This window comes from Cupressus sempervirens, chromosome 6 (genome assembly GCF_028749045.1).
Source record: "Cupressus sempervirens isolate cs-2001-9-10 chromosome 6, ASM2874904v1, whole genome shotgun sequence".
Taxonomy (NCBI): domain Eukaryota; kingdom Viridiplantae; phylum Streptophyta; class Pinopsida; order Cupressales; family Cupressaceae; genus Cupressus; species Cupressus sempervirens.
The window spans coordinates 217123684-217137037 of NC_143123.1; the positions used below are offsets into that span (position 1 = coordinate 217123684).

At 34.2% G+C, this 13354-nt stretch overlaps 1 protein-coding gene across 1 annotated transcript in view; it reads left to right on the plus strand.

Moving 5' to 3' along the window:
* The first annotated feature begins 4404 nt into the window (after window positions 1-4404).
* The window catches only part of LOC149552043 (uncharacterized), a 53300-nt gene continuing 44350 nt past the window's right edge, over window positions 4405-13354 (plus strand). The window contains exons 1-3 of the mRNA XM_089787517.1: window positions 4405-4899; window positions 5021-5167; window positions 5810-5880. Coding sequence (XP_089643643.1) covers window positions 4582-4899; window positions 5021-5167; window positions 5810-5880 — 536 coding nt within the window. The 5' untranslated portion in view covers window positions 4405-4581. The remainder of the gene's footprint in view (window positions 4900-5020; window positions 5168-5809; window positions 5881-13354) is intronic.

Here is a 13354-nt window from a genome sequence, read left to right on the forward strand (position 1 = left end):
TCAAAGGTTGGGTTTTTCCCTGACATTTGATAGTTTCCCTAGGGTATATCTTGTGTTAGCTTGTGGTTTGTCTATTTGATCTTATGATGACAATAGTTTTTTGAGCTTGCATTATTCTTGTCTCTCAATGGATTATGTAGGAAAATGATTAAATGTGACTATATATAAAGTATTATTTCCTAAAATTCACTAGACACATCAACCTCAACTCTTTCTGGTTGACTTTTTGATAGGGTGCAACTTTAAAGAATCTCTTGATGGTCCAATTTTTTCTAAACAATATAAAATCCCTCTTTCACTAAGGTGACTCTCTTAGCTAATATAGTCTCCTTTTGATATTTGTTTGTATATGATTTTGGAGCCCTAATTGGAGTCAAAGTTTTGATATCTAATTTGGATTGTGAGACATGCATACTTTGGAACTCAAGAAGTTGTGTGAATTTTGGATTTTCCCTTATACGATTCTTTGCATATACACAAACTTATATTGCTTGGGATACAACTTTATACGTGGCTAGTTCTTACCACTAGGCCAACTTGCAACTTAGTCTAATAAGTGTAGACCTATTCATGATTCATGTAGCCTCCTTGATTATGCTCAACTTTTTACTACTTATTATTTTGTAAGATATTAAGTATAAAGACATAGTGAGGCATGCTACAAGTGGAGGAAACAATACTAACTTCCCTAATAATAAAGAAGGCATGATTTTAAAATACAAAGATTGAAAATAAGTTATGTATATACAAATGTTGATGTTGCTAAGATTGAGATTGAGAATAGTGTAATATACAAATGTTGATGCTACTAAGGCTAAAATTGCAAATATCATAGCTATGAATAAAATGCTATGAAATCATATTCAAGATCCTAAATGAGACACATGATCCCATAAATACGTCCAAGATATATAATTTGAGATTTTGGACATTTAAGATGATGATATAACAATAAGTTCTAAGAAAATCAACTTAATAAATAGATATAATATAACTTAAAATGATTAGAACTAGGTCAATCTAATCTAATCCAAAGAATAAAATTATAAGTATGTCCAAATCTAAAAAATCAAACATCTTATAAAATTGAATTAACTTTCCACAGAATTAACTGTCCACGAAAGAAATAAAAGAACAAAATCTAGATAATAATAAATTTAAATTTAAAATAATATGCTAAAATCACACATTTATACTATGAACTATAATGTATAACCAATAAAGATGACTATCCCTTCCATTACTTTAAAATAGTTTAGTAATTTTCTAAAACTTGTTCAACTGCATCTTTAACATTGCCAATGAGGAGGGCTTTCCCCAAAACTGGATGACCAGTGTATTGGTCCTGATCTACAAAACTGGGGACACAAACAACCCCTCTAACTCACAAGCTATTTGTAAGCATGATAGAACACAAAATCAGCAAATGAGCTAAAATAGAGGAAAAAAGAGCAAAGGGACAAGTGGGCTTTAGACTGAAACACTTCACTATTGATCATGAGGCAATTCTTAGATACTTAGTTGAGAAAATATGGGACACCCAAGGGGATGAGGCTTTTTGCTATTTTGTGGACTTCAAAAAGCCTTCAATACAATACCTCATCACAAACTTTACAAAAGAATGGAAGAGATTAGAATTCCTATGGTGCTAAGGACAACAATACACAAATTATATGAGTTGGTTAAGGCCAAAATCAAAACTATGGATGGACTATCAGAATGCTTTGGCAACGACATAGGGGTCAAACAAGGGTGCATGCTATCCCCAACCTTGTTTGGCCTCTACATTGACAAGCTAGAAGAATGGTTAGATAGAACTAGTGGCGAGAGGGTTCAGCTGGCCAGTTATGTAGTAAAACTACTATTATATGTAGATGACCTCATCATTATCGCTAAGATAGCCAATGGTTTGAGAGAGCACTTAAAGGCATTAGAAAGCTTTTGCTAAGAGGTGGGTATGGAAGTTAACACCAACAAAACCAAAGTTATGATCTTCTCACTGAAAAGAAACAAAAGACCCCCATACACTTTTCTCTTTAAGAGTAACCCTTTAGAGATTGTGAGTGAATACAAGTACTTGAGAATTGACTTGCAGAACAAACTTAGCTAGGAAACGTGCATATCCAAAAGGATTCAAGGAGGTTGGAAGGCAGTGTATTCTTTACAGACTAAGTGCAGGAATGCAAAACTCTGGGATTGGAAGACAAAAAATATTATTTGGGCTGCTTGCCACACCAGTGATCTTGTATGGATGTGAAATTTAGGGCAGTAGCTTGTTGGATAAAAATGACGACAAGTAGAAAGAATACAAAAGCACCTTATCATCAACAACCTTACAATCAAAACCTCGGTACCATACGAGATATTATTAGCTGAAGTGGGTGCCTTCCCTTTGGAGGCTGTTGCAATGGTCTGACTGTTATGTTACTTAAAGAAAACACAAAGCATGGAAAATCATCGTTGACCTAAGCTAGTCACTAAAGAAAAGTTAGAAAGGAGAAAAAACACATGGATGAAGCAAAACAATAAATGGGTGCAAAAGTGGGATGTCAACATTCATAGTTGCTCGAATGGTATGGAGGACATCAAGAAGTTTGTTCGTGAAAGATTTAGTAACAACATGTGGACAAGGTGCATGGGGAGGAAAAAAAATCACTATATTAAGGAATTTAATCCCAATGCATGTCATGAGGAAAATGGGTATCTAGGTGTGACCATTAAGTGGAAGTCCAAAATGCTTATAGCCCAACTTAGAACTAGCTCCCATCAATTGAGATGCAAGATAGGTAGATGGAAAGTGCCAAAAGAAGAATGGGAAGATAGGACATGCCTATTCTGTAACATGGGGACAATTGAGACAGAACATCACGTTGTCATGGACTACCCAACATACAAAGACATTAGATCTGAATACTTGAAGATGCTAGAAAACAATAGTATGGGCCACCTCTTCAAGGAAAAGCAACTAAATAAGACTGCAAAACTGATCATCAAAATACAGCGAAGAAGAGAAGAATTAGTCAAAGGACTACAACTAGATTAGGCTAGTTGTTAGCAGGTGGGTCCCATAGATTGCTTTGGCCTCATGAACGTTATTAGTCCTTGCCTTATATAAGGTAGGGAACTAATGTTCCTGTTAGCCCCCCCAATTAATTTATGCCAAAAATGAAAGTGTGATTCGATATTCTCTAAAGTTTGATTTCAAAAATCAATTATAGAATACAAATTCTTAATTTCTGATTGGTCGAAGGATAATTTCCTGGGCTTTATTAGTATTTTCGTCAGTAGAAATTTAGGAAATTAAAAGGCAGTGTTAGCAGAGGTTATTTAATATTTTCGGTCAGCGTAAACAAATTTTTGGCCGACAACAGAATTTCTTAATCTGTACCATTAGACATGAATTTTTTAGGCTAAATATTATTTGGAGGCACAATAGTATCGAATTCCTTGCCATGGAGAACTGATCTTTTTTTTTTTATAAATAAGATATTATTAATTTCACTTTCAAATTATCTCTTAGAGGTACTTCGATAATTTTTTTTTGGGCAATTTGTTTTTTGTTTTGTGCATAAGTACAATTAATTCAACCAAAAATATTTTACTATTTTAAAATATTAAGATTTGTTCTCTAACTTTTAAGTTTGTGTATATATTTTAAAAATATGTAAAAATTAATCAATTATTTTATTTACTGGTTAAAAAAGAGTAAGAAAAAATGAAAATTAATAAAGTGTGTTGTGTAAAGATATTAAATAAAATTTAAAAAGTTTTGTACTATTAGACAAAAAAAACTTGTCTAAGTGTCAAAAGTAACTTTACATACATAATCTTACTCTAATTTAATAATCAAAACATAATATAAATAATATACAAAATAAAAAATGAATAGTTTACTAAATATAAATCAATTTAGTGAAAAAATACTCTAACTAAATATATATTTCAAAGAAGATGGAAAATTATAATTATAATATAACATTGTATTTAAAAATAAAATTTGTTATAAAATATTTAATTATTGATTTAAAGATAATTTGAAAAAAATGGTGAAGACTTATTATTATTATTATTTTGATTAGACAATCTTATAATTTTTTTACAAAAATGAACACAAAAGACAGAGACTCCAGCTCCAAAGAGCTCTCGTGAAAATCACTCATTCACCAAACCCACCACTAATGAATTTTGTAGATTTTCTTTCCAATTTAAGAATGATCTAAAAATTTAAAAATCTTAGAAACTGAAGATCCAGAGACTAGGGGCTCAAGTTGCAAGAGCGGCCGTCCACATCGACACAGACTCGGTGGTAGGAATAAACGTACCCCGGATCGATTTGGGCCTCCTGGGAAGATTTACTGCGCCACTTGCTTGAATAAAAGCGAATGTTCCAAATGCAACTAAACTAACAAATATAATAATAACCCTGCAATAAGTACGCAGAAGCCACTGTGACAAAATAAAGCACCCAGAATACAGATGTAGATTCTAATTATATATGATAAACATTACATTCCTTATTTGGTCTCTTCCAGTTCAATCTTGGAATTGGTTTTTCCTCGTAAGATCAGATTTGGGCTGTAAATGGGCGACGAAAATCTTAAGATGTCTTTCAAGCCGAAATCCCATCCAGGGAAAAGGGAGGACGATTCATATAACTATCCTAAAAAAGTTCACACAGATCATTCAGATCGTCTGCCCAAACTTCCCACCCCCAAAATATCAGGTCTGGATTCAAACAAAAGTCCCAAGCCCCCGCTGCCTTCGTCGTCATCTAAGCCGGTGAATCTCATTAAGAAGTCAAAGGAGATAGGGATTTCTAGCAGCTCGAAGACAGGGATTGTCAGTATCCCTAAGAAATCCATTGACGATGTGAAGCCTAAATTGCCTGCCAAGGAGCAGGTAGGTATTTTGCAATTTTTTCATCTGCCCAAACTTAGATCCATACGGCAATGAAAATTTTTGAATTTGTTTTTGATATCATCATTGTGTCTGGTAATTGGGTTTGATTGGATTAATAAAGGTCAAGCCTTTTGAGGGGAGCCCATCTAAAGTGAAACAGGAAGTTAGTACCAGTACTCCTAAGAAGAAAGCCAGTTCAGGAAATGGCAAGGAAAAAGAGAAGAAAGTTTACAGTTTGCCAGGACAAAAACATGATCCTCCGGAGGAGGTAAAACTCTTTTTTTTGGGCTTTTGTCTTCCTCTTTTAATAGTGAAATTTGACTATTTTTTGAGTTGAAAGATATAGGCACTCAAAGAAATCTGTTCTTCCTTTATATTATTTTGTTTTAGTGATATCTATTGTCTTAAAATTAGCATAAATACTTGCACTTCTCCATACATAGCCGGGCTTCAAGCTAGTAATATAGTATTGAACTCTCTGCCTTTCCAGTGGACCTCTAGCCACTAGATGTAATTAATGTAACTGGTATCTATAAGAATTTTATTTTGTTTTCATATTTTATAGACTAATGTGATTAATCTAGCTTTAATTTTGTTAAATATTGGAGGATGTAATGGACGATTTTCGACCCGTTATGGCATAAATGCGGCGTCGTGTAAGAATTTGACCCAACTGTCATTGCCATTACATTAAAAACCCTTAAAACCAAATATGACGTTTGATTTGGGTTGATTTTTGAAAATTTGCTGTGTGTTTTGTCTAATGATGTCCTAATGTCAAGCATTCGTTCTTAGTATTTAAACTACCTCTAGGCTTTTGCTTACGAATCGGAAAAGAATGTTGGCATGGTTTTTTAAAGCTTTTAGGAGATGAAAACAAGATACTTGATGTATTGAATGGTTTGTGCAGAGGGAACCGCTAAGGATTTTTTACGAGTCATTGTACGAACAGATACCCACAAGCGAAATGGCAATGATTTGGTATGAAAGCTTCTAATTTCACATTTTCCGTCACCCAAAAGAAAGTTTAATCTTTTTACTAATTATAGCTTTGGTAGTGATTATGCAATTTGTTTTTTCACCGGACTTAATCTCCTTAATGAGTTTTGCATAGAGATCTATGTGTTTCATGAATTTCTTTTTGTTTCAGTTATAGGCTTTGATAATACTTAAAGTGTGCTGGTTTAGAAAATCTGCATTGGTTATCATGCTCTGTTTATATGAGCGGTATATTTTCTTTCAGATGGGATTTGAAAAATATCGGTTGTTTCTTCCAGTAACAGTTTGTCATGTTGCAGTTGAGGGAAGCATTCCATTATTTCAGTCTTCTTCTTATTTCGAGGAAAAAAAAATCAAATAGGAGATGTGATTGACATTCTGCTATTATTATATTATTCAGAGTGGAATCAACAACAGATTAAAATAAAATGATCAAATCAATGTTATTCTGTTGTTGCAAATTAACATAATCATTAAATTAAAAAAAGTTCATCCTGCAATTGTTATACTATGCAGAATGGAAACAACAAGAATTCGCAATAGAATGATCAAATTAATGTTATTCTGTTGTTGTTCATGCAAATTAACGTAATCATCAAATTAGAAAAAGTACATCCTGCTACTGTTATATTATGCAGAATGGAATTAACAACAGTTTGCAATAAAATGATCAAATCAACATTATTCTATTGTTGAATACAAATTAACGTAATCATTAAATTAGAGAAAGTATTTACAGCTATGCCTATCATGTGATCATAGGCAAGTCTGCATATTGCAGTTCAGCAGCAGTTCTGAGCAACATATATCATTTACAGTCATCAGGAGTGGAAGTCCTAAAATTCCAGAAAAATACAGACTAAAAAGGCACATTTATCAAATTTCACGCAAGAGTGTAACTAATCCAGAAGGAAACGGACCAAAGAGGCAACTATTTATCAAATTTAATGCAAGAATAGTGCAACTGATTAAAGCAATGAAGTGTACCCAAAAGAAAAGGTTTTTTTGCAACACTGGTGTCCAGCTATGCCTCTCTAAGAATAGCTAGCCTTTTGAAAATACTAAAACGTTTAAGATCAGCCTTAATCTTTCCCTAAAATTATTTGTCGTACTTCACCTTTTATATTGAGAACTCAGGCCTCAATATTATTGCTCGACTCTTTCATTATATGCTTCTCTGATTTTATTTTTAATGATAGCTACTTGAAGGGCTTGTGTCTCATCATGCAAGCATCATATGGATTTACTGTTGAATATTTTGTCATTGATTTTCTTAATTAGTGGCAATCATATTTTATCTGTACTATTGTTTGGTGAAATAAATATCATCTGTTGGACATGGTAATTTAGTGAGGCGATATGGTTTATTCTTGGTGTATGGCAGCTGCAGGTATCTGTATACTTTACAGTTTCAGAATTTGATTCTTGGTGGGTCTTTAATTCATTTATCCTTCTTGAGTGATAGTTCCAGATTCTTCCATTTACTGTGAGTGTGTTATGAAAAGTTTTATTAACTCTCAGTGCATTTAAGATGGTGTAAAAACTAAACTTGGTGCTTTAGTTGAAAAAAGTTTGTGATTTGAGGAGGGTTCATGCTCTCTGCGAGTTGGTGTTCACTTATGTAATCTAGGTTGGTGCACATTTCTTTAAATTGAATTACCATGGCTTTTTACTCAAAAGGGTTTTTCATGAGAAATTTGGTGTTTCTGTTTTGATATTTGCTCTTGCTCTACACTAATTCTTTGTTGTATGCGGTTTTGTACATTTGTCCAAAAAGGAGGCAACCTTAAAAGTTTCGAGGAAGACGAGGAGTGTGCATCTAGTAAAAGTTCTGATGAAGAGTCTGATTTTGAAGAGACACATTTCATGAGAAAGTTGAAGAAAGGTTCAGGTAAATAAAAAGGCAAGTTGTCTGTCATGTGCTTTAACTGTGGTAAGGTAAGACATATTGCAGCTAAATGTCTATATGCAAAAAGTTAGGACCACACCACAACCATAAAAGAAGCATAAGTCCAACAAGAAGAAGTCTGAGGGAAAAGAGAAGTTTCAGAAATTCAAAGAGTCTCTATTCAAAGCAAGAAATAATTTGATCCGATGTTAGTGATGAAGACTCGTTAAGTGGAGAAATATTGTTCATGGCCATATAAAGTACACACTGAAAAAAATAAAGAAGAGCTAATAAGCGCTCTTAATGAAATCAAGAGACTTAGAAAGAAAAATTAGAACTTGAAGTTGCTGCGACAAGAAGGGAATGAGGCAAAAACCAAGACATCTCAAGCTCTTGGAAAAGTAGAAAAATTGATAGTTGATTTGAAGATTCAGGTTGAAGAAGCAAAAAAAGTGGAAGAAGAAATTAGAAATCAGCTTAAGCTCGAGGAAGAAAACTGTGAAAGAGTTGAACCTGAAATTGTTCTGCTTAGAAAGTTAGATAAATCCAGGAATCCTTGACATAATGGAATCATAAGAAGATAAATAAGGAAAATATCATGTCCTTGGGACAAGGTTATTGGCTCACAAAGATTGTCTATTAATAAAGGTGGAGTTGGTCTTGAAGATGTTCAAAGTCTACAAAAGAACAACAAAAGACCAATGTTGATACACAAAGGATTCACCATAAAAGATCAGAAATGATGCTTTTAAAAGGTTTCCAATCTCAAGACAAACACTTAAGAACAGGTTTAATAATTCTTTCTTTTATGGTTATTATTCCTCTTGCAATTATTTTTACACAAGGCAGTCAACTGTAGGTTTGATTTGAGTTTTGTGACCACCTCGATGTGCAGGATGGAATACTAGGTATCCAATCCTCTCTTGAACAAGGAAAATATAACAATATCATGTGATCAAGTAAAGCAACCCCAAGGATTACATATGTACTTATGGCTTTGTTGTTGTACACAACTCAGTTTATATCATGTGATTTGTTGAATATCACTTGGGGACTTACGTTAAACTCTTGTGGAGGATTTATCAACCTTCTAAATGCAAATGATATGGCAATGTGAGTGCATCAACTACTTTTAACAACAATTTGAAATAAAGTTCAAATGGGATGTGAGTTTAGAAACCTAATCTACTTTAACTTTACTAATGCAAGACACTATTGATGTTGTGGTGAAACGAAACTAGCCCTTTGTTTGCCAAATGAACTATGTTGAAGAGGGTCTTATCTTCTGAGGGTGCTAGTTTCAAACTACTCATGCTCATGAAAACTTGATTGTGCAAATCAATGAACATCAAGTAATTGAAGTGCTTGCAATGGGGTTCAAACCAACCTTACTTTGTTACTTGCAATCAACAAGTATTGATAGGTATGAACACAAGTTTACCCTGTGAGCATCACCTAGATCCAATGAGTGCTAAGTGTTCCATTTATTCTCATGAGAGATGGATTCATGTTGAATCACTACTTATGAAACATGGGTCAGTGAGTTTGACTCAAAAATCACACAGTTAAATCTTGATAGCAATATCACAATTGGACTTGCTGTGGAAATTATCTCCTACTTATCAATTGATGAGGTTAAGGGGGTTTCTAATGAATGGTTCATAAGGTACAATATACAATACTTGGTGAAGGTTTTGCAAATGGGGTTGCAAGCTTTGGGTTCAACCATGGAGGAAACTTCGTAGTTAAGCGCGCTTAGGGTGGAGTAGTACTGTGATTGGCGACCTCCTGGGAAGTCTGGGTGCTTCACCCCTGTGAGCATCACCTAGATCCAATGAGTGCTAAGTGTTCCATTTATTCTCATTAGAGATGGATTCATGTTGAATCACTACTCATGAAACATGGGTCAATGAGTTTGACTCAAAAATCACACAGTTGAATCTTGATAGCAATATCACAATTTGACTTGCTGTGGAAATTATCTCCTACTTATCAACAATATCTTTCTTTATCTATTCAACTATGTAAACTACTTTTGCTCAAGCAAATTCTATTTTAAGTGAGAAATGTAGAAAGCATTCAACACTTTGAAACTTCATGAGTATTCACCATGAAATTAGCAATGAGTTGGGAATAACTCTAGAAACAATTTCAATAGATCTCCCTTACAAATGATTTGAGCAAGTCATATATGGAGGCTTCAAGTACAATGAACGACTTAGATTGATCCAAGATCACAACCCAAATTAATCAGTAAAACCCCAAGGCTAATATAACGACTACTCTCAAGCATTAATGCTGACCAATGAGAAAATGACATTGCATTGAGATACATATCAATCTAAGGATGGGCCAATGAGAAAAGTTATTGGGGTAAGCATTAAATGCAATCCACATGTACACTTGGAACAACTTGATTGGATGATCTTGGATATGTTGTGTGGAAATCTTGTGATTGTTTGAAGATTAGTGGGTGCCACCTCAACAAGTCTATCTTACAATCTCTGTTTCAACTCTACTTCTTCATCCTCCTTGTTTTGGAATTCTTCTCATTGAACTGTTCTTGAACTTGCTTGTACTTGAAATAGTTCTTATTTTGATGTCTTGGCCTTGATCTCTTTTCACGACTTGAACTTATTAACCTTTGTCTTCCTTTGCAAATACTTTCTGTTTGAACTTTATTTGCATCTTGATATTCTCATTCCATGAGAGGTGTGTATGCAATTCAATCATCACCCTTGGCTGGGATTTCCAACAAATTTGGATCTACAACATTGATCATCGCGATGTCTTTTCCCTCATGCTGCTTTGATGTTGCCATGATTTCTCTATCAAGCCTTAGGATTGCCAACTTTGCCATTACATTCGCACCATCATTTCCAATTTGATTTCCAACCTCAAACCTTCTCTTGCTCGACACACCACTTGAAATTTCCCTTGATCTTGAGACTTCATGTCAGCTTTGGATCTCCCTTTGTAGTTGTTGCTTGATTTTTGCACTTCCACGTCCTCTTTTAACCTCATCAGGCCTTCTTCATTTCCTTGCAAACAAGAAAACACTTGAATTAGAAGTAAAGTTGTTGCAAAAAGATAATTATTAGCGTTCTTAAACAGAATTTAGAAATAAATCATTTTATGAAGAACATTTCATGTGGTTCACAATCTCTCAACCTCTTGCATCTTACGGGGTTAATTTCTGATTTCTAATCTAAACTCCAATTTTCTGGGTTCACACCATCTGATATTCTTCGAAAACATCCAACAAACTTCTTCATTTCAATCAGGAGTTCACTATTACATAATCAATTTCACACTCAAACCTGATTAAATTTTTTGAAAATTCTGAGTTGTTAAAGGCTCAAACTTGCTACAATTCAGACATCTTATAACTGCGAGGGTTTTTTGATTTATAAGTTCATTCCCTCTATCACCAGCGAGATTGATCATTGTTGGAGGCTTACAAATGTTTTAATTTTTCATCCTCTTCCCAAATTTCCCCCTCCTACATGGTCTTCTCTGTTCTTGCAATTATTGTTTGTTGCATTGGTGGTTTGAAATGAAGACTTGCGTCTTCCTCTTGTAGGCTTCACACCCTAAAGGTCATTTCTTATTGCATGGGGCCGACTTGATTTAGGAGTCAATTCAAATTGTAATTTAATCAATTTTCTTTAAGGCCGATTTTGTGGTGATTTGCAATGAGTTTGCAATCTGACTTCTCCCTTAGCCAACTCCAACTTGATTGAGGGGCTTGCATAGGTTATAATTCTCTTCTTTCATATAGCATATTTCAAAGGGGCATGGGAATTTATTTCCAAGGGTGGTTGGAATTCCAACCCTTTTCGTCCAAATTCCGACTCCCTTTGGAATTCTGTTCCAAAGTTGACAAGTTTGCTCCCTTGGAATTCTGTTCCAAAGTTTGCAAGTTTGCTCCTGCTCAAAAACAAATTGAATTCCATTTTGCCTCTTCTGATTTTAATTTGCAAATTCAGTGGCAAGTTGGTTTCATCTTACAGCTAACTCAGATTTATCACTTTTAAGCCTTATTAGTCAAATCCTCCTCCTTTTTTCAGATTTGCACATTTGCAAATTGATTTTTGCCTCCTTCTTCTTGGTTTTTTCCTTAAGATCTGATTGAAAACATTTGAATCTTAATTAACTTGCCCATATTTTGATTAATTTAAGGTTTTTCAGTTCGAAAAATGCCACCAAGGCTGGGCAGGATTTGGGGGCTGCTTGGAAATAAATTCCAAGGGAGGTCAGAATTCTGACCTTTCTTGGAGTCTTCCAATGAGGTTCACCAAAAAAATCTTTGATGTGTTGAAACTTGCTTTGTAAATTTGGTTTGGCTTGGAATTCCTTTTGATTTCCCTTTTAAAAGCATATTGGATTTTCCTTTTAGCTCAAACTCTTGCCATATCTTGGATCAGATGCTCAATCACGATTGCAAGCCTTGATTAGCTTTTTACCATGCTGAAAGCTTGGTGTTCACCTAAAGATGATGTCTGAGATGGAAACTTGCTTTAAAAACTTTAAACACACATCAAATTTAATCTTTTTTCTTTGAATTTTATCTTCTTGCAAGTTGAGTTTGAGGCCATCCTTGGAAACGTGTTGTAAGCTAGGTCAGGTCTTGCTTGGAATTTCAAGTGTAGATATGAAATATTACTAAGTGTAATTCTACTACGAATCCCCTTCTCAGATCAAATATTGCACAAGTTTTGTATGAAAGTTGTAATTTTGTCTAGTCATTGTTGAAATTAAAACAATACTCATCCCCCCCCCCCCCCAAAAAAAAAAAAGAAAAAATAAACAAAACAAAACATTTTCATTAATTTGCAATCGGATTTTCAACAAGGTTTTGAATTTTGCAAGTGCAAGTGAATTTCACTCAAGGTGCAAATTGATTCAAATTCCTATAGCTTGACAGTTGAAAACTTGAAACAACCAACTTAGTCTTAGATCTGAACTTGCAACTAAGGATTGAATTGTATCCCCTAAGACTTTGCTCAAACTTGACTTTACCAACCATGAGATGTCAAAATCATTCTCATTGTCAAACCTAGATTAAGTCAATTAATTACTTTACTGCTAGGATAAAACAGGGGGTCACCATTTGCAATGGGGTGATGGTGTGAAAAAGGTGACAACATGTGGAGTGTTTGCAAGAAAGTATTTTAGAGCTATGAGTAGGAAATGTTTTTCTTCTTCAAGGAACTACAATGTTATAAATGTAATAACTTTGGTCACATTGCAAAAGTTTGTAGAAGTTGTATGGAAGATATTTCTATGCAGAACAAGAAGGTTGAAAAAGACGACAAAGCAAAAGAGGTTGCTAAGGGTTGGAGGAAAAAAAAGCAATAAGTCTTAGTAGAATCCTTGATAGTGCAAACAACCCTTCATGGACAAAATGAAAAAGTAAAATGGTATATTGATAGTGGCTGTTCTAGGCATATGATTGGAGAAAAGATCAAGCTTCTCACTCTCAAAAGGACTAATGGAGGTATGGTAAGATTTGGTGATAATGCATCTACAAAAGTCAAAGGTAAAGTTACACTTATTTTGGATGAT